Raw genomic sequence first — 20,180 nt, 5'->3', positions numbered from 1 at the left:
CAGAGGTTCAGATATATTATATGGCAGATATAATATGCCACGGGGCAGTGGGATACTTCAGAGGGGTCCATTACTCTTTTAACATTTCCTATTACATTATTAGCACATTTGAGTGCTACTGGACATTAATTTGGCTCTCTCAAAGAACAAGCCACAGCAGTTCCCAGCTAGCAGCTGAGTTGTAGCAGCAAATTTAACCACAAAAATCCACATTACTTAGCATTGCTTTTTGTCCCTCATAACCAAATTTGCATTTTTTGTCACTTTCCGTTTCATTGCCCCACCTAAGCATTTGTAACCTTTGATTCCCATAATGTAGACACGTATTGCCAGGCAGAGGGGAAATGTGCTGGTGTGCTGGCTGTCCCTGGGGGCCTGGAGGGAGGATGCACCAGCCTGGCACTGTCTTGTCCGCTGCAAGCATTAGGGGGCATCAAACGATGCTAATAAATGGCGAGCATGGAGCAAGAGAGAGGAGATGCCTGTAGTTTAGCGTGAGGCTCTTCAGAACCACGAATTATCACTGCTGAAGGTTTAGGTGGGTTTAAGAGGGCGAATCAATGGGGAAAGGTGACAAGTCCGTGGCAGAGAGATCTCCTGAGGGGAGGAGGAGATAACCTCCTATCAGTAACCACTGACTTGGGAAGTCCCTGGGTTACAAAGTATTGGGGCCTTGGAGAAGAGCTGTGGGGACAGAACTGCTTGCCTTAGCCTTGTTCTTCCCTCACACTCTGGTTAGGATAACTGTTGTACAAAAGGCAGTGGGCTGTATGAATATTTGGTTGAGCCATTGCAGCTGTTCTTCCCTCTTTATTTCCAATCATACAGTGTATGATCTGTACACTCTACTATCCTGTCCTCCATCACTTCTTCAGAGGATTTGGGAATACGCTATCTCAGCCAGGTCCCAGTGCAGTCCCTGGGATATCCCATCTGTAATTTCTCTTCCTCAAGAAGCCCTTTGCTTCCTGTCTTTTAACCAGTTATTTAGCTGTGAAAGGACTTCCTCTCTTACCCTTTGATGGCTTCATTTCTGTAAAAGCTTCAGCTGAAAGCTTCTTTAAAAGTCCAAATCACTTTGCTTTTGTTTTCCTACCCTTTCACAGAGCTGGGAACCTGGGTCTGGTCTCAGGGAGTCCAGTAACCAGCTGAGTCCCCGCTCTGTGTTGGTGCAGCCAGAGCCTTAATTCCTTTGCCACCCTTTGAAATAGTCTGGCTCCTGGCCTTCTAGTTCCCATGGTTTGTCTGCAGAGCCCCGTTCTGCAGCACAGATGCCAGCAAAGGGAGTTCACAGTCAGAGAAGAGCCTGGAGATGTTCCTACCTGGGAGCTCCCCATCAGGCTGCATCTGTGTGCTAGCAAATATGCCATTTTAAAGCCACCTTTTGTCTGCTCTGTCACATTTCTCCCTCTATAGCACTTTTCTTCTAGTTCCTTCAGGAGCAGCAGAGCCCTAAATGCCTTGTAAATGAAAAGTGAAATCCTCTCTTTTTCTCTTTGCAGTGGGAAGGGGACCAAAACCACAGGCAAAGTACAGCTGCATCTCTCAAAACACCTCTTGTCCTTCTTAATATACTCCTTCTCACATTTCATGACTTGTTACTGCGAGAAGGCAGTGAGAATTTCGCCCCTAGAACAGTTGCCCCTTCCCTCCCATCTGCTTCATGCTTATTTGCAGTATTTACAATGCAGCAAACCTTGTAAGTATTGCGTAGTGTAGCCATATGGCATCCATAGGTAACAATGCTACTTACAATTAAGCTCCAATGCTATGTCATACCAGTGGGTAAAAAGCAATTCATGACCAGGAGTAGGAAAAAAAAACCCAACTGAATCAATCAAAACAATTAATCTTGCAGTATTTGAGGTAATTCCCAAAAGCACCACAGGGAAAGTTAACTAAAAGCACTTGGCTTCTCAATGGGGGTGCAGGGAAAATGATTTTTAAGAAGAAGGCACTTTGATTTACCTCCTTTGATTATTCCTTCCTGGTGACAGAGATGCCTGCGTTACTTATTGCTGAGCTTTCCAGGATATTCCCATCCCTTTGGATTTTAATGCACAAATCAAATTACACCACAGCAAAAGGAGCAGACCAAAGCGGGAGGGCTTTCTTGTCTTCCCATAACGCCGTTGTTGCTGATAGAATGCTAACTGCTTTAGTAATGCTTTGAGTCATAAAAGATCATTAGTGCTTTGAGGCCAGAGAAGGTTAATAGGAGAGCAGATGTTGGGCCGAGTCAATGGCTGGGTAAGAAAAGAAACAGGCAAGTTGTCCCTTTAACTCAGCTTGTGTTCGGGGGATAAATTCAGCCCACTCAATGCTGTGACCTTGACACAGCAAAAAGCAGCTGGAAGGAATAATGGATGAGCTCAACCAGGTGCTGGAGTTCTGTAAAGAAATGCATGAGACAGGCTTTGAAAAGAATTTCTAAGCCACTGGGTCCCTCCCTGTGACAGTCAGTGGGAAAGGGAACCTGGAGCGTGGCAGAGCTGTTCTCTGGAGATGGCTCCTGCTATTGTCACTGTTGCTTGGATGTATCACCCTGTTACTTGGACATGTCACCCTGCCATAATGTCACTCCTCACCCCTCTGCCATTAGCAGTGCTCTTTTCTATAGGAAAACTAGGGGGAAACTGGTTTATTTTGGTTGTGCTAGCAATGCAGACATCTGACTTATTTTTGTTTGCCTATGCTTTGCAGATGAGCAGCAAACACCAAAGTGGGTTATGGTGAGCTCCTAAATTCAGCCATCACTTCTTGTGTTTGTGTTTGGCCCTACTCCTCACACCTTTGGAAGCCAGCAGATCTCCCCTGTGCCTGCTGGACTTGAGGGTCAAGTATTATACCAGATGTGGGGGTCAGGTATTAAACCAGCCAGCACACCTCACCATCTTCCTTGGGGACCAGCTCAGAAAAGCAGAGGGTAAAATAGCCCAGTAGCAACCATGGAGAGAAAAATGCTGGCTTCCATGTTCTCATCTCCTTTAGTTTGGCAGCGGTTGGGAAAAGTGCTGCTGGTGAAACAGAATCCCACAGGTACTTACAAAGCCTCTACTCTGTGATTCCCCTAGGCCACAGATCATAGAGTCATAGAATAGTTTCGCTTGGGCTGTAGGGACAAAGCACCAGGGAGGAGACAGGGAAAATAAATATGAATTTTGATGCCTGAGGACATGGTAAAACAGTTGGGACACCTGAGTTGCCTTTAAAAGACACCTACAGAAGAAAAACGCAGAACAGCATCAGTGCGTTTTGCCTTCTCCTTACCCTGGTTGCAGGAAGTCAGATACACTGTTCGGGGTGGAGTTAGTCTCACATCTGAGTATTCATTGTCCTGCAAGGTTTTATGGGGTATTGATACAACTGGGAAGGAAGAAATATAAGCTAAATAGACAAAATAGATAGAAAGGGCAATGACTTTTATTCTTTCCCTTTTAAAATGCTATGTTTTGCCTGTTTGTATCTGTATATACATATATATCCCCTTGTGTGTGTAGCAACTGTTAAAAACATAGAACACTATTACGAATTACCATTCTGTCAGCCCCAGTGAACAGAAGACAAAGCTCATAAACCTGTTCTATAGAGGCAGAGGCAGCAGCTCTGGCTGAGGGATGGAAGAGCAGGCCTGACATTTTTGATGAGAAAAGGAGCAGAAGCATCGCAGGATCACTGAGCATAAGACTGGAGGGACCTGGAGAGGTCGTGTAGATAGAGCAACACCTGCCGCCAGGCAGAATCAGCTTGACTGAAACCTTTCTTGACAGCTGTTTGTCCAACCTGTTCTTAGAAACCCTCAGAGACAGTGACTCTGCATCCTCTCCTGGCATTTCTTTCCGGCACCTCATTACCCCCACTTTATACACTGGCTGCTAATGTCAAATGTAAGCATACTTTGCTGCATTTAACCATGCTTTGTTTGCTGATTGTCTGTGGCTGTGAAGAGTAATTTATTGCATTCATAAAGCAAGTTAAAAAAAAAAAGAAGAAGAGGATTTTTGATTCGATTCTCAGGTCACCTTTAAAATTCCTTTTACCATTTTGAAGCAAAATGCCTGCTGGCTCTCCGTGAGGGGTCTCCAGGCCTTTTCCAGCAGAGACTGAAAAATCCCTGGGAAACATGCTGAAAGCAGCAGGGATGTGGCGGCAAAGTCATCTCAGAGGGGAACTGTTGGGATCCTGAGGATGGTTGCAAGCAAAATGGGATGAAGGCACGCAGAGAAAATGCTGTCCTCCTCTCCCAGATGCAAGTTGTTGGGCTCACTAAAGACACTGCTATCCGCCAGATCCTCTGCCCTTTCAATCCACCATGACCTCCTCATCCTTCACACTTCTTATCTGTGCCTCATTTTGCCCCATCCTCTTTTTCTTCTTGCCTCTCTGATAAGCCCTTTGCAATTCTTCCTTCTCATCCACCCAACTCTCACTCAGCACTCTCCAGCAGCTCCTTTTTTCCTACCCTCTCCTATATCTCACATACAACATCCTCTCAACAGCCTGAGGATGATACAGACAGCTTCAAAGATCCACTTCTCCCCACATCTGTATCCTTGGCCTGAGTCACCATGCAGAAGATAGAGCCCTAAAGCTATGCAAGAATTTCCGTATCTTCTCCCAAATCCTTCCTGAAATCTCCTCTTTTCCAGCATCTGCACAAAACCCCAGCAAGTTTGGCTCATCTTGTGCTAAGCCCCACTGTCTGCCATGCCAGCCAGTATTGTCTCACTGTTTCTTTGTACTCATCTACCCAACAGATTGTCTCCATCTGCTGTCTCTTGCCTTGCAGTTAAATCCTGAGTACTCTAAAGCAAGAACCATATTTTTATGCTTCCTTTTTGTAGCACCCAGCAAAGGGCGAGCTTCATTGAAGACCAAGATTCCCAGGTGCTTGTGCAGAATGACTTCTAATCCATTTAATATATGCAAATTGTATATGTAGATCTAAGCAATATTCCTGAATCAACAATATTGGGGCATGGCAGAAGCAAAAAGCCAGACTTGGCTTACCCTTCTGCCCCACCTCTGTCTGTGCAAAGAAGTGGTACACTGGAAGACACAGAATGGCAGAAACCAGAGCTGAGTGGGATGCAGGGGATCAGCACTCCCAGCGCCTTACCATGTCAGAATCAGCAGTTCTTGTCAGCCTGAGATGGATCTGATCTGCTCTTGGTGACCTCTACAAGGAGAGCTGCCCATCCTCCCCTGCAGTCTGTCCTGTGGTTCTTTCTCATCACAGGTAGGAAATACTTCCTCATGTCTCTCCAAACTATCTTTTCTGGCAAATGAAGTTCATCATTTGACATTCACCCTATTTTGGGGCATCTCCTGGCATTCCACCACAGACCTTGGTTCTTCCCAGCCTTTTTGAAGAAGCCCTTACACCTTTTGAGACTGTTCTCATGGCTCCCTTAGTCATCAGTTCTCTACACTGTTTACCCCATAGAGGCTGTCTTTTCTGGATCTCTCGTCTTGCCCCCCTGCACCTTCTCCTGTGGGCTGCATCTTCCCTGAAGTGGCATGCCCCAAACTGGAGCTGGGCTTGTAAAACCTTATCCATCCCTTGTGCTACCTGATAGGTCTGAGGTGGCTTTAACTGGTTTTCTAAGTACCATAGGATGAAGTTCAGAAAACACCTACCCAGTCTGGGAACGCTATTTATTGCAGTTAACACTCTCCCAGTGGAGAGCACAAAATCTTGCTCATTGTGGTAGGCAGCTGCTTGCAGTTGATATTTTTAAAGACTGGCTTCAGAAAAAAAATAAACAGTGAAACCCTTGAGTTCTCAGCCTCTGTCAGCAGCCATCCTTCTTCTCAGGGTCTGCACCAACACTCCCTTGCTCATTCTCATCCTGTAGTCTTTTCTTCTTCCACTTGAAGAATGATGCTCACTATTTCCATCTCAATTTGTGCTTTGGCCTCTCTGATGTTTCCCCACATGCTTATGCTTCTCTTACAACTGTCCTTAGTAATTTGACCTAGTTCCCACTTTCTATAAATGTTATTTTTTTTCTCTTGAGCCTGAGGTCAGTGAAGAGCTTGTGACAGAGCCAAGCTGGTTCCTACTACATTTCCTACTGGGTTGGCTTGTATGTGTGTTGTTTGCACCATTGCTTTGAAGGACCGCCGGTTTCCTCGGCTCCTTTCACCTTTAAATGTGCCTCCCATGAGATCTTACTTACCCATTCTCCAAGTGCCTCAGGGTCCTTTCTCTTTATTTCCCTTTTCTTCCACGTCCCTTCATGAGGCTTGTGAGCTCGGTCACCCCACACTCGGTCTTGGCCAATTTGCCTCCTGCCTTTAAGTTTCAATTCAGTCTTCAGTCGATGGCTGTGCCCTACTCTCTTCCTCTCTCAGCAGAACCAGTTAACCCAATGTCTCTGCTGGCCAGCGTGGCACAAAGCAGTGACAAACAGGGCCTGCCATGGCTAAAGCCATCCCCAGAGCTTTCCCAGTGTCAGCAAACGCATGCCCAGCTGTTCTTTCCCACACTGAGCATTTCACAGTTTATGAAGCTAAGAGGATTTTGCTTTTCTCCTCTCTTTAAATCCAGCACAGGGGCAGTTTAGTACTGGATTCACTCCCTGTTACAATGAGAATAATGGAGTAATTGCTGTTTCCCATCACAGAATACTCATGATGCTGTCTAGCTATGCAAACACCAGGTAAAAGGTCCTACAAGCCAGGAGGCAGCCCAGCTGCTTGGTGTGTATAAACCCAAGCCAGCAAAGAGATGGTGCTGGAGGGGACATGGGCACAGCGATCCCACCTCACTAGCTCCAGGTATGAGACAAACCTCCAGCTCCTGCTCCCAGGGAAAGCTCCCAGCTGCTCAGGGAAGGACAGCCAAACCCACACGTTTGGGAATGGGAAGAACGGGTCCCAGAGAAGCAGCATCCTGCACCAGGGGTGTTGAGACCGCTTGGGGTGCACACAGCCTGCCAGGACCACAGAGCTGCCGTTCTGACCCCTTCTCCTTCCTTCTCTCTGCCGGCCAGGGCTCGACCGGTGCACTGAGACTCTGGCTGTTTTGTTCCAGGCAGCCGGAGCTCATCAAGAGGAAGAAAGGCGCCTTGTCTTGGGGTTGTGGCTCTAATCCTGTTATGTGTCTGCAAGAGAAAAGAGGATGACCGAGCGAGGAGGACAGACCCGGTGCCGCCGCCAATTCCCATCCCTTTGCACCCCGCATCCTGTGCCAGCCCTTGCCCAGCCACAAAAGGCCGCCTCCCCTCCCTGCAAACTAACCAAGCATTTAAATTTAATAGCGGTCTGCAGCCCCACCGTTTCACAGTGATTAGGCCTTTGATTAAAATACCATGTGTTGCTTGGCTGGCTGGGAAGCAAATTCCACCCCAGGGCCCAGGAAATCAGCTCTGGTGACTGGCACATGGCACAGAGCGGATGCACTTTGCTGTCCCTTCTGCTCTCTCTGTGTCAGACGATGTGCTGACAGGGAGCCTGGCCCCTCTGGTAACCCCAATGCACCCGCGTGTGCAAAACATGCTCCTCCTTCCCTCAGTGCTCTGGCAAAGCCGGAGCAGGAGGAGAGCCTGAGGGCTGGGAACATGCTGTCACCCAGGGGGGGAAACAGAGGCACAGCAAGGAATGCTGGCCCCAGGGCGAGAAGGGGCTCTGGGGTTCATGGGCAGCTGGAGTGAGATGGGGGACAGAAGCTGTGTCTTCATGCAGGAAGCAGGAGCGCACCGGGTAGGTGAGTAGGGTCCGAAACAGGGGGAACAGCAAGGAGGGGAATTACGGGAGTCAGACTGCTACCCTGTAGCAGGGGGACAGGGGGAATAAACACCCTCTGCTCTTTTAATGTGTGTGTTTTGACCAGGAGCATCCTTAGACCTGCTTAAATCCTTGTGACCTGATTTTGCCCTCAATCCGCATCAGTCCCTGCAGCTTGTATGGGTGAGTAGCTGCAGATGAGACTACTGAGGGGTAGTACCCCTCTCCTTGATTCCTTGGTTCCACCTGTTCCTGCTCTTAAACAAGGGGTTATCCCTGAGGAGTTACCACCGCAGCTTTGTGGAGATGCTGTCCCCTACTGCCCACTACACATCAGCCATGTGCTGGGCTCATCTGGAAGGATGAAAAATCAGTGTCCAAGGACAGGAACCCCCAGTTGCCACTTTGCTTATCTGGGACACTCCCAAGGTGGGCACCTCTGTGTTGAGCCAGGGCAGATCCTGATGGATGGGCTGTGCTGGGATGGATGGGCTGTGCCTCACCTCCAAGCAGAAGAAAGAGCAGTCCCTCCAAATTATCCAAAGGGGTGATCCCATCTCCAGGCAGGAGACCTGCCTACTTCTGGACAGCAAAACAGGGATGAGGTTTCTCTGTCTGATCAAGGGAGCAGCATTATGCTGACTGCTTCTTCCCTGCAAAGAATTTCTTCTCTCCCCAGACAGCATCCTGCTGGACCCACAACCACCATGAGGAAGGATCCCAGCCAGGAGGAGATGATTTCCAGAGCCCACCATGCAGCCACACGTTTGCCGGTTGGTCTCACTCTTTGGCTGCTGTTTCCCTGTATTTGGTTCCACCGACTCCCTTCAAGGGCAGCTGGAGAAGCAAGGTGGCCTCCCCTATCCCCACAGTGCCCCTTCCCTCCTCTTCCCCACAGGTATTTCTCACCCACAACCTCATGTCTTTCCCAATTCCTTCCAACATCCCCTTCCTTACACATGGCCATAAACATTTCTACTCCCCTCATTCTTGATACACAAGCATGGGTCCTCTCCCTCCTGTCACAGCAACCCTCATCCCACTCCAGCCCCCTTCCCATCCCGCTCAGGCCCATAGGAAGCTCAGCTTCTGCCCGTGCCAGGACTGCCTTCTTTTCCATGAAGCTTCCTTGGGCATCAGTGTCTCCCCTCCACTCAGCAGAGCTCCTGCTCCCCAATGCATCACTCTCCGCTCAGGCTTGGCTCCAGCCATCTTTTGCTGCTGTGTCTGTGCTGCCCAGGTGCTTTATCCATGGATTTACCTGTCATACAGTTCCATGCTGGAAGGAGAATGGCAAAAAGCATAGCCCCAGTGGTGCTGGTCAGCCACTTGCTCCACTTTGCGTGACCCCCAGGATCATTCGCTGGCTCCCACCACCACCCCTCAGTTTTTAATGTCCCTGAATGAGCTGAAAATTAATCATTTAGCAGCCCACAGAAGGCAACTAAAACATGCTGAGCTGCGGCTTTAGCTCCTACCTGCCCCAGGGAGATCGTTGGCTGCATCCCTAACGTGTGCCACGCTTAATATTGTATGTTGATTAATTGCTTCATTTCCTCTCTCCCGAGGAGCTGTGGGTTTTGGCTTGTGGTTGAATCCATCTCCGGAAGAAATTGGCTCTTGTGGCAAGTGAGACGGAGCCGCAGCCGGAGGGGAGGGCAGTGGGAGGGTGGGGTGCCCTGGGCAGAGACCCCCCTCCACACTCAGTCCCAGGGCAGGGTGAAGGCAATGAGGGCACGGGGCTGCTTCTCATTTACACCAGCAGAAGCAAAGCCAACATTGCCAAAGCTGCTGGGACAGCAGCGCCAGTTTCTTCTCTGAGCAGATGGGAACAAGGAGCTGGGGAGGTGACAACCTTGGGGTGTTTTGGCTGCAGAGCTCAAAATCCCACTGACATCCTGAGCTGCTCCATTGCAAGGAGGCGGCTGTGAGGATGGTGCCAGTGACAGCTTCACCCCCTGTGCACCCATCCCATGATTGGGATGGGGATGGAGCAGCCCCTGTGAGCAGGGAGCAGCCCAGGCACATCCGTCAAACATCCCAGGGGGTCCCCAAGCGTGTCTGGGATGGCAACAACCCACAGGGATCCCGCTCTGGTGGGATGCATTGCGCACCTAGCCCAGCAAAGCTGGGAAGGTCAAGGAGGGGGGACCAGGCACACGCCATTCTCCCTGGGTGATGCTCAGATGGGACCCTTGGGAAGCAGGGAGTGAGGAGATGCGGTCTCTGTGTCAGGAGATCACTGGCGAGAGGCTTAACTTTAAAAAAAAAATGGTTTATTTCAAGATCTTCCTTCCCTTTTTTTTTTTTTTTGTTGTTGTTTTTACTTGTATTTCAAAAAAAGTGGGGCAAAGTACAAAAAAAGTCAGTTGCAGGACAGCAAAGGTTTAGAAATCACAGCGCTGAACTAACCCAAGCGAGATACACGGAGCACGAACCAAACACCCCCACGACGCGGCCAAAGGCCATGTGCGGCCTTTGGCTTTGTTATTATTATTATTAATTAATTTCTGTTTTCCTCTGTACAAAACACATCAAAGCATGCCACGGAGCGGGAAAATGATACCAGACGGGAGATACCAGACAGGGAGGAGGCAGGAGACGTGTACAGCAGGGGACGGGAGGGCTGGCTCCTGCTCTCGCCTTCTCCTTCTCCTGCCCTGCTCACGTCAGGTTGTTCTGCAGGCAGTTGAGCTCGCTGCTGTCCTGCTCCCCTTTGCTGCTGCTGCCGTCGTGCTTGGGCGACATCGAGTTGTGGATGTTAAATGGCTCCTCGTCCTTCAGGCAGGACTTCAGGGAGTCCTGCAGCTTGTGGGGAGCACTGGGGTCATCCTGCCAGGAGAGATGGGGGGGTCAAGAGATGATCATGACATGGGGGACACTGCTGCAATGGAGGGTGTCTGGCAATGAGAACTGGGTGAAGGCACTGGTGTCCCCACTGGCATCCCAGCTGGGGCTTTGTTTCCTTGCAGGCAGTCCCTGGCAGCAGGCAGGGTTGCCCAAGGGTGACTCAAAATGTCCCCCCATGAAATGCATATCTCAGTACATGAGGAGCATAGAGCTCACAGCATGGGGGGAGAGGGTCATAGAATGATAGAATCAGACTGGTTTGGGGTTGGAAGGGACCTTAAAGCTCATCCAGTTCCGACCTCCTGCCACGGGCAGGGACACCTTCCACTAGACCAGGTTGTTCCAAGCCCCATCCAACCTGGCCTTAAACACTGGTGACTCGCTGCCAATCCCCACCACAGATTCCCCACCATGGGGTGCCTCCAGCACCCAAAGCCACTCAAGAGCCATGCTGGCCACAAGAGCCATCCTACCCATCACCTTTCCAAGCCACCTCCACCACCCAGTTTCTCTTCCCATTTCAAGCCTAGCTCATCTCATCATCCCCAGAATCAGTAACTCCCTGAGCAAGCGGCGCTTGGCAGGAGGCCCAAGGGGTTGGATTTATTGCAGTTAATGTACAGCTGTCCCCACCATGCCACTGGCCAGATCCACCTCTTCCCAATGGACACCTCTTCCTGATGTCCCCACACAGCTGCTGGAAGCATCTTCCCCCACGGCTGGGCTGTGCCCAGAGCTTGTCCCACATCCATCGGGAGAGCCACACTGCTGGTGCCGGGGCCAAACTCCAGTGGTGTTTGATAATGTCTGTTCCTGGACAGTCCTGGCGTCACTGTTGGTGCTGGTGGGGTGGGATGAGCTATGGCATGGTGGGCTGTGAGGACAGGATGAGCCATGGTGGTGAGGCACCTACTGGCATTGTAGTGGTTACGGTGCTCCCAGTGTTGCTCTGCAAGTGGCGGACGGATGGAGATACCCAAGGGCCAGTGTCATGCAGCCATGGTCATATGAGGATGGAAACCACCACCTTCTATGCAGTGACGCTATGAGAGGTGCTCAGTCAGTCCGAGGCTTGTGCCATTGGTGCCAGGACAAATCCCATGGGATGAGCACTAAGCTCCATTGCCCAGCAGAGGGGTTGCACTTCATGTCCCCAAAAACCTCTTTCCCAGGGTGTCGACCCCGCTGTCCCCTCCACATCCTCAGTGTGCTGCATCCCAGGTGCGTGTGCCACTGCAGGACCAAGCCCTCCACATCCTGGAGGGGACAAGGGATGGGTCAGAGCCCAGTGAGATGTTGTGGAGTGGCACTGAATGCATCCCGAGGTTCATCCTCTCTGCAGCAGGGAGTGAGCCAGCTCCGGGAGCCTCCTGCCAGGATGGCCAGTGGCAGACGCTATGGCTGCTAAAGGCAGTCGAAAGACAGGGAGAACTGGCGGTGGGTGGGCTAAGACAAAGGCTAGAGGGACCTATGCTCCTCCTCCGGCTCCCGCTCGGCAAAGCCCTTCGCTTCTCTCTGTTCCAATTCGAAAGACAGGAGGTTGGAAGGGCAGCCCTGGGGGATGCCGGCAGCTGCATCCTGACCAAGCCAGCAGCATCCCAGAGTGTTCCATCCTCTGGCATCACCCACCGCTGCTGGCTGTCATCTGCCAGCCCTGCCCCAGCGATGGCACAGCCAGGGAGCATGGTCTGACAGAGCCATATCGCACTGGCTGTCTCCTCCCTGAAAACGCCAGCACAAGCCACCCCACACACAGAGCCAAAGCCACCAGGAACTTGGAGGGAAGGGGATGGGGCAGGGGGACAGTGGGATGACAGCGACCCCCAGCCTGGCTTGGGGCCGGTTTGGGTATTTGGGGCAGGACGTGGCACTGCACGACCTGAAAGTGAAGGGATGGAGTGGTGGCCATGGCAGGACAGGGACAGGAGGGTACAGAGGGATCCGGTGGTGATGCCATCACCCAGGAAGTGCCAGGACCATGGATGGAGGGGGCAGACAAGACATTACTGGGCAGATGGACAAGGGTAGGAGGGGACGGTGCCAAGAAGCCTCCTTACATTTGGGTGGGAGCCCTCGGCGATGGTGGAGAGGGAGAAGTTGTCGTTGTGCAGCTCGGACGGGGTGCGGTATCTAACGTGGGGAGAGGAGAGCACAATGGTGAGATGCCAAGCGCCCCCCATGCCCCAGTGTTCCGGGGTGAACATGGTGTTGGGGGAGATAAATGCTCCCAGCACTGGAAGTCTGCGGGCTAAATGTCCCCAGGAATAGAGGTTTGGGGCTAAATGCCCCCAGCTCTGGGAAGGTGCAGGCAGGCCTAGGCAGGGAAGCAGTGAGGGCAGCCCAGGGCAGGCAGGAGCCACATGGTCCCAGGGCCTGAGAAGGAGACCCATAGGCTGGCAGGGAGCTTTGCTGCTAATTACACTTGGCTCTTCCAAACACTAATTAACAGCTCATTAGGGACCCAGGCGGGCAGGGCCTTCTCCTCCCTGGCTCCAGGGAGGTGGGTGGGAAATGACCCAAACCTCCACCCATGCCAGCCCTGTCACCCACCCCCCAGCCCTGTCCCCAGGGACACAGTGGGGACCATCTCCAGTGGCCCCCAGGCAGTGTAGTGAGCCCAGCCGGTGGCCCCAGCTCCCAGTGAACCAGATTAACTGGTGCCAGTCGGGAGCAGCTTTAAAGGATTAAACACGGAGCAATAGCCACAAGCCATGTCCCCGCAGGGCAGCTTCCAGCTTTGCCACCCACCGTCACCTTGTCCCCGTCAGCACAGGGGGTCCCACAGACACGGGGATGGGACCGCATCTAGCCAGGATGCTGAGCCCACAGAAACTGTTGCAGCTATCAGGGTGCCACCCCCAGTGGTTTGGGACAGTTTTAGGGGTGCCAGGCTGTCCCTATGGCACTCACTTGGTCTTGCGCAGTTTGCTGTTCTCCGTCTTGAGCAGGTAGAGCTTCTTGGCAAAGAAGACGGTGAGCATGAAGAGCAACAGCACCACGAGGGCGGCCGAGCCCACGGCCACGCACATCACTTGGAAATCGGTGACGATGGCCTCGCAGCGCATACCCTTGTGCCACGTGTAGTCCTGTGTGTTGCACCTGCAAGGGGAGGCGGTTAGGGGACCCCCACCCCAAAATGTGGGTCCCAAATGGTGGGGGACACCAGCATCTGTAATGGGGGAGATTATGGGCATCTGATGGGGGGGTGAGGTTAACAGGTCCCTGAGGAGTGTGACCCCTTGGGGTCTGTGCAGGGTGATGCTCGTCTCCCACACCCGTGTTTCCCAGCCCTGCTCAGCCCCAGCAACTGCCCAGTGGGGGCAGTTGGGGACACCCGTGTCCCCCCCATGCAGGCGGGCTCGGTGCCAGCCACACGACACGTGCTGAGCCGTGCAGCACAGCCGGCATCGGCCCTCCCTGGGTGCAATCTGCCAGGGACGATTAGCGCGGCAGCCCCGGAGCCTGCATGGCCCTGACCTAATTCCTGCCCAGTCGCCACTCGGGAGGCAGGGAAAGCCCCTCTGTGTCCCAGGGGAATGGGGCTGCAGGGGCAGAGGGACCTGGATGGGGGTGTACAGGGACAGAGCCTGGGAACAGGGTGCAGGGTGATGGAGAGAGTGGGAATAGGTGCATGGAAATGGAGACTCTGGGGATGGGATATATGGGGATGGAGAGGCCAAGCATGGGGTGCAGGGAGAAGGAGAGCCTACGGATCGGTTGCATGGGGGATTGAGAGCTCAGGGATGGGGTGCATGGAGTTGAAGGGCCCAGGGATGGGGTATGGGTGGTGGAAAGCCCAGGGATGGGATGTGTGAGGATGGAGAGCAAAGGATGAGGTACAGGGGATGGGGAGCCCAGGGATGGGCTACAGTGGTGAATGGAGAGACTGAGAATTGGGTGCATGGGGGACAGAGAGCACAGGAATGGGATGCTTGGACTTGGAGAGCCCCGGGATAGGATATACAGGAACGGAGAGCCAAGGATGAGATGCAAAGGGTTGGAGAACCAAAGATAGGGTGCAGGGGGCTGGAAAGCTAAGGGTAGGATACAGGGAATGGGGAGCCCGGGAATGGGTTGCACTGGGGGATAGAGAGACTGAGGATGGGGTGCATGGGGGACAGAAAACTCAGGGATGGAGCGCATGGAGTTGGAGAACCCAGGAATGGGATGTATGGGAACGGAGAACCCACACAGACCCCCAGGGTCCCCGTCCCTTACCGGCAGAAGGCCCCGTGGCTCTCCACCAGGTAGCACTGGCCGCCATTGTGGCAGTAGCTGGGGACAAGGTCGCAAACGGAGCGGCAGGAGCTGTTGTGCCGCACGTAACCGCTCCGACACTCGGTGCCGTTCTCTGGCTGGCCCCGCTCCCCAGGCCGTGGCCACGCCGTGGGGCTACCCCCCACGACACCGGAGGGCTGTGGTGGGGCCATGTCGCGGTGGCCGTTGGGTCGGGGGTCCCGTGGCACCGGCTGGGCACCGGGTACAGCTGAAGCGGGTGGCCGGTATCCATTCTCGTCCTCCAGCCCCCCGTCTTCCTCCTCATCCTCTTCCTCCTCATCCTCCCCCAGCTCATCCTCCTCATCCCCGTCGGCATAGAAGGAGGTGGTTCGGTAGAAATCAGCTTCGTCGAAGGGTGTGAAGTCGTCATAGAGCTCATGGAGGGCCCATGGCGTGGCTGCCCCATCCTGCTCCCGCTGCCGTGCCGAGCCTGCCGCCCCCCGGCCACCCCCGGGGAAGCCCCCCAGTCCCTCGCCCCCTTCAAACAGGTCGTAGTAGTCGACGTCGATGATCTCCGAGGCCGTCCGGTCGGCGGGCGGCTCGGCCGGGGGCGGGGTGGTGGTGCCGGGCTCCTGCAGCCAGGTCAGATCCGTCCAGCCTCGAGCCCCCTGCGCCGGGGCCGGGCTGGATGCGGCCTCCCGGATCTCCGGGGGACGCCCCGAGTCCCCCGTGGCTGCCGGCACGGGGCTGGGCTCACCGGGCACCGGGATCCGCGGCGCGGCCGAGCCCGCGGCCACCAGCAGCAGGTCGGACTCAGCCGAGTCGGTGGCGAGCTGCGGGCCGGGGGGGCTCGGCGGGGCGGCCGTGAGACCCCCGAGCCCCGCGGGGCTGCGCAGGGAGGCCTGCGTGGGCCTCTCACCGCTCCCCGCCTCCTCGGGGCTGCCGAGCGCCACCGCGGCCCCGTCCCCGGGCCAGGTGACCGCGGCCTGGCCGTCCTCCGCCGGGCCGGTCCTGGGGGGCAAGGCGCTGGCGTCACCCTCGCCCGCGCACCCCGCGCACCCCTCCGGCACCGCCGCCGCGTCCGTGGTGGCTGCTGCGCCCACCCCGGGGGGCTCCAGCTGGGGCCCCGCCGCGGCCCCCCCGGCGCTGGAGCTGTTGCTGGGCCCCCCCAGGGGGTCTCCGCTCACCGGGTCCCACCGCGAGCCTCGCCCCTCGGCCTCGCTGGCGTTTTGGGGGGGCCACTCAGATGCTGGAGGGGGACAAGGAGAGGAAGAGGTGTCAGAGGTGCCCCCCACACCCCTGGCGGGGCGCGTTGTGTCCCCGCCTGCTCGACCTCAACCCCCCCGCACCACGACAAGGCATCTTTTGGGGGGGGGGGGGGTTGCACCCGAGTCTTTTACAGCCTCTCTTGGGGACCAAAGGGACAAACCCTGCAGAAGCCCCCAGCGCTGTGTGTCCCCCCGTACCCATGACAGTCCCATTCATCATCCCCAAACTCTGTGACATCCCCCACCATGACACAGCCCCACCTCCAAGCCAAGCTGCCCCCGGTCCAGACCCCCCAGCTGCCCTGCAAGGGGATCCAGCCCCTCCTCTACTTCCTGCATGTGCACATGCACACCCCGCGCGCATCGTGGGATCCAGCCCCCCCACAATGGGATCCTGCCCCCTGCAACAGGATCTTGCTCCCCCTGCAATGCAATCCAGCCCCCTACAAGGGATCCAGCCGTCCTTCGGTTCCTGTAAGTGCACCCCATACATATAAAAGGGAATCCAGCTCCCTGCAACGGGATCCACCCCTCCATCCCCCGATCCTCCCAAATAGGTCCACCCTTCCTCTGGTTCCTGCATAGGCACCCACTACACACAATGGGATCTATCCACCTCTAAACGGGATCCAGACCCTGCAACAGGATCTAGCCCCCCCCGGCAATGAAATCCAGCCTCCTCACAAGGGATCCAGCCCTCTCTGGTTCCTGCACATGCATCCCATGTATACAGCAAGATCCAGCTCCCCCCTCTTCCCCTAACGGGATCAAGCCCCTGCAAAAGGATCCAGCCCCTCCTGCAAAGGGAACCATGCCTCCTCTGGTTCCTGCAAGTACCCACAACCGGATCCAGCCCCTTCAACGGGATCCGGCCCCTGCAGCAGGATCAATCCAACTGCAAGGGGATCCAGCTCTCTAGAGAGGGATCCAGCTCCCCCCTATCCCCGCAATGGAATCTAGTCCCCTGAGAAGGGGATCCAGCCCTCTCTGGTTCCTGCAAGTGCACTCCATAAATCGCAAGGGGATCCAACCCCTGCAAGGGGAGCCAGTCCCTCCTCTGGCTCCTGCGGATGCACCCCATACATACAAGGGGATCCAGCCCCTCCAACAGAATCAAGCCCGCCGCTACAAGAGTACCCGGCCCCATTACGGGGAGATCCAGCCCTCCCGAAAGGTATCCAGCCCCCGGCAAGAGGATGCAGCCCTTCCCTGGCTCCTGCAGATGCACCCCACACATCCAAGGGGATCCAGCCCCTCCCGCCGTATCAAGCCCCCCCCCCCCCCTGACAAGGGGATCCAGCCCCTGCAAGGGGACAGAGCCCCGGCAAGGGGACACCCCCCCCTTCCCTGCAGAGGAATGCAGCCCCCGCCCGGGACCGCGGAACCCCCGCTGCCGCCTGGGACCCGCCCCCCCCCCCCCCGCCCTCCTACAGGTGACAAGCCCCTGGGCGTCGGACCCGACCCCCCCGGTCCCCGGTGCAAGATCCGGCCCCATGCCGGGGCGCAGCCCCCCCGTGCCCCCTCCCATCCCCATCCCCATGCTCGGTACGTACCGAGGGCGCCGATCGCCAGCAGCAGGGCCAGGGCCCGGGCGGTGCGGGGCCGGGCGGGGGCCATGGCGGCATGGAGGGACCCGCGGCTCCGCCACCGGGGCCGGCACCGGCAGCGGCTCCGCCCGCGCCCCGCGCCCCGCTCCGCGCCTCCCGCCGCTCCGCGCCGCGCCGAGCCGGGGGGGCCGGGGGAGGCGGGAGAGGGCGGGCGGGAGCCGCCGGCTCCGCCCGCGGGACCGGGGATGCCGCCGGCAGCACTGGGACGAGGCAACGGAACCTTCCCGGCGTCCCGGGGGAAACATCCCTGCACCCCCCGCAACAGGAGCCCTTCCCTGAGCCCCCCCCCAACTGCTCCCGCACGGAGGGGGCATCCCTGCCCCGGGACCCCGCTGCACCGGGATCCCTCGCTGACCTCCCAGAAACTGCCCCTGCATCAGGATACAACCCCCAAGAACCGGGATTCCTTACTGACACCCCCACCGCCCCAAATGTGATGTATGGGGGGCATCCCTGCCCCAGCACTGGGACACCTCCCCAGCACTCCCAGCCAGCCCATTGAGCCCCCCAAGCTGCTCCCCCCAAACCCCACCTGCACCAGGATCCCATGTTGACCCGCCCCCCCCCCCCCCTAGATTTGCTGCTGCATGGGGGGGAAGTCCTGTACCAGCACCGGGACACCTCTATCAGCGCCAGCACTTCTCACTGCTCGTGCATGGGGGTACACCTGCACTGTACCATCCGCTCCCGCCCCGAATTCCCCCTCAGCAACAGGGCTCCTCATTAGCACACACACATTCCCCTTCCCAAACGCTTCTCCTTGCTCCCAGCCAGCACAGGCCTCCCCCCGACCCCCCCAAACTGCTTCTGCATGGGGGGGGGGGGGCACAGCCCTGGCAGGTTGGGCTGGGGACTCCCAGCAGCAGCAGGGTGAGGGCACAGCACCAAAATCCATGGTGAGGCTTCACTGCACGAGATTTGGGTGCTGGGCAGGGTCCCCTCCCCAGGCAAATCAGGTCAAGCCCCCCTTGTCCCCAAGTGGGCACCCCACAGCCACGGTGCCACTTCCCAGTGCCAAACTGGTCCAGATGCTACTGGTGCATCCATCACCCATGACTCCCTCCATGTGGGCACCATGACGGGCTGAAGGTGCAGGGAGGGGTGAGGGCACGGGGTGCAGGCAGGGGGCTGTACCCGCTGTGGCAGGGGGTACGGGCAGGGCGCTGCTCCAGGCCGCGGCCCGGTGTGGTGCAGGAGGGCTGAGCCGACACAGCGGCCGGATGGAGCAGGCAGAAAAGAAGCCACGCAGACGTGACCGGCCTAAAAATGGGCCAGGGCGAGCCCAGAGGGGCTGCGGGCAGGCAGCGGGCAGAGGAGGGTGGACAAGCACACACTGGAGAGCCAGGCATGTGCACAGCTGGGGGTACACCCATGGGACCTCCCGGACCCCCCACGCATGGGGGGCACCCTGAGCTGCACGGTGAGGGGGGGTGTGTGTGTGTCAGCCTGGACCCATGCACTGGAGAGTGGCTGTGCCACTGCTGTCCTCTGCACCGTTCACCCGTCCCCACCTCATCCTCACGGGGCTGGGGTGAGCTCCCGGCTGGAAGAGGCTTTCCAAGGTCACCCATGTCCTACTCCACCCACAGCACAGGAATGTGCCAGCCATGGCGGCTCCTGCATCCCGCGGCACAGAAGGATGCTCGGGGCAGGCTTTGGGGAACAGGGGGTGCTCCTGGGCGACCCCATTTCAGTACTTCCCAGTCTCTGTGTGAGACCTACATCAGCTAAGCTGTGACACACGCTCCCCCCATCCACTGTGCACCCCATCCCACCCCAGCCCCCACAGAGGGGCAGCCATGGGGGGGGGGGGTGTGCTGCAGGGGCTGGGGGTGCTGGGCTGTGGGGGAGTGTGGTCCCCTTTTCCCCCCAGCATCAGCAGCCGTGCCTGGCCAAGCTCCCTGCGCTGGGAACAAGCGCTGCTCTGTCCCCTCTCAAAGGGGGATTGAAGGGGCTGCACCTGCTTAATATTCCCCGTGCTTCCGCCCCTGGATGCGTTTCCAAGGGGACCAGCCGAGGGGCCGCTGGGATGGATGGGGGGACACAGCCTTGACAGCCGGGGAAAAGGGTCAGGAAGAGGCATCGGGGTCCCATGTGCTGCCCAGGGATGGGGGTCCCCCCACTGTGTCTGTGCCATCACAGCAAGAGACCAAGGGTGGGATCCTGGGGATGGGATGGTGCTGAGGAAGCCACATGGGGCAGGGAGGTGGAGGCTGGGAAGGGCAGCAGCACCCATCCTGCACCCAACCCTTCCCTGTGAAGAGTGCCAGCACGCCGCAGCGATGGCTCAAGGTGTTTATGCTCAAGAGCTTCTCAAGCCCACGGAAGGTTCCAGTGCCCATGGTAATTCCTGGGGGCAGGAAGCTTGTGGGGTTGGCGGAAGCCCTGAGACCATATGGGCCAAGCCCAGCTCAAGCCTGGAGCAAGTTGCCCAGGACCACATCTGTTTGGGTCTTGGACATCCCCATAACCGGAGGCTGCACCAGCCCTTGGGGCGGCCCATGCT

General features: G+C 56.5%; 1 protein-coding gene and 1 long non-coding RNA gene across 4 annotated transcripts; one reads left to right on the top strand and one right to left on the bottom strand.

Moving 5' to 3' along the window:
• Nucleotides 1-6,061: 6,061 nt before the first annotated feature.
• LOC130595817 (uncharacterized) lies at nucleotides 6,062-10,016 on the top strand. Of its 2 annotated transcripts, none has more exons than XR_008971400.1 (3): nucleotides 6,062-7,711; nucleotides 8,411-8,504; nucleotides 9,300-10,016. It is a non-coding gene; the product is annotated as an uncharacterized LOC130595817 (long non-coding RNA). The 2 variants fall into 2 exon arrangements; XR_008971399.1 differs by having other exon boundaries at nucleotides 8,411-8,581.
• Nucleotides 9,991-17,914, bottom strand: CSPG5 (chondroitin sulfate proteoglycan 5). Of its 2 annotated transcripts, none has more exons than XM_057402843.1 (5): nucleotides 17,621-17,914; nucleotides 14,800-16,048; nucleotides 13,492-13,680; nucleotides 12,639-12,711; nucleotides 9,991-10,563 (listed from the first exon to the last, which is right to left on the bottom strand). In XM_057402843.1, exons 1-5 carry the CDS (start codon nucleotides 17,682-17,684, stop codon nucleotides 10,396-10,398), a joined length of 1,743 nt encoding a protein of 580 aa, XP_057258826.1. In that variant the 5' UTR covers nucleotides 17,685-17,914; the 3' UTR covers nucleotides 9,991-10,395. The 2 variants fall into 2 exon arrangements, with proteins under 2 accessions (XP_057258826.1, XP_057258827.1); XM_057402844.1 differs by lacking the exon at nucleotides 9,991-10,563 and adding an exon at nucleotides 11,157-12,096.
• Nucleotides 17,915-20,180: the final 2,266 nt, after the last annotated feature.

This window comes from Pezoporus wallicus, unplaced genomic scaffold (assembly GCF_028554395.1).
Source record: "Pezoporus wallicus isolate ANWC-B61680 ecotype Strahan unplaced genomic scaffold, APGP_CSIRO_Pwel_v1 contig_8057, whole genome shotgun sequence".
Taxonomy (NCBI): Eukaryota; Metazoa; Chordata; class Aves; order Psittaciformes; family Psittacidae; genus Pezoporus; species Pezoporus wallicus.
The sequence above is the reverse complement of the archived record's forward strand: the minus strand, read 5'-3'. Positions and strand labels throughout refer to the sequence as shown.

Coding starts and splice junctions, on each gene's coding strand:
- CSPG5 (XM_057402843.1), bottom strand. CDS start 17,684: ATGGCCCCCGCCCGGCCCCGCACCGCCCGGGCCCTGGCCCTGCTGCTG. Junction 16,049..17,620: donor GCTGGCGATCGGCGCCCTCG/GTACGTACCGAG, acceptor GTCCCCCTCCAG/CATCTGAGTGGCCCCCCCAA. Junction 13,681..14,799: donor AGCCACGGGGCCTTCTGCCG/GTAAGGGACGGG, acceptor CTCCCCTTGCAG/GTGCAACACACAGGACTACA.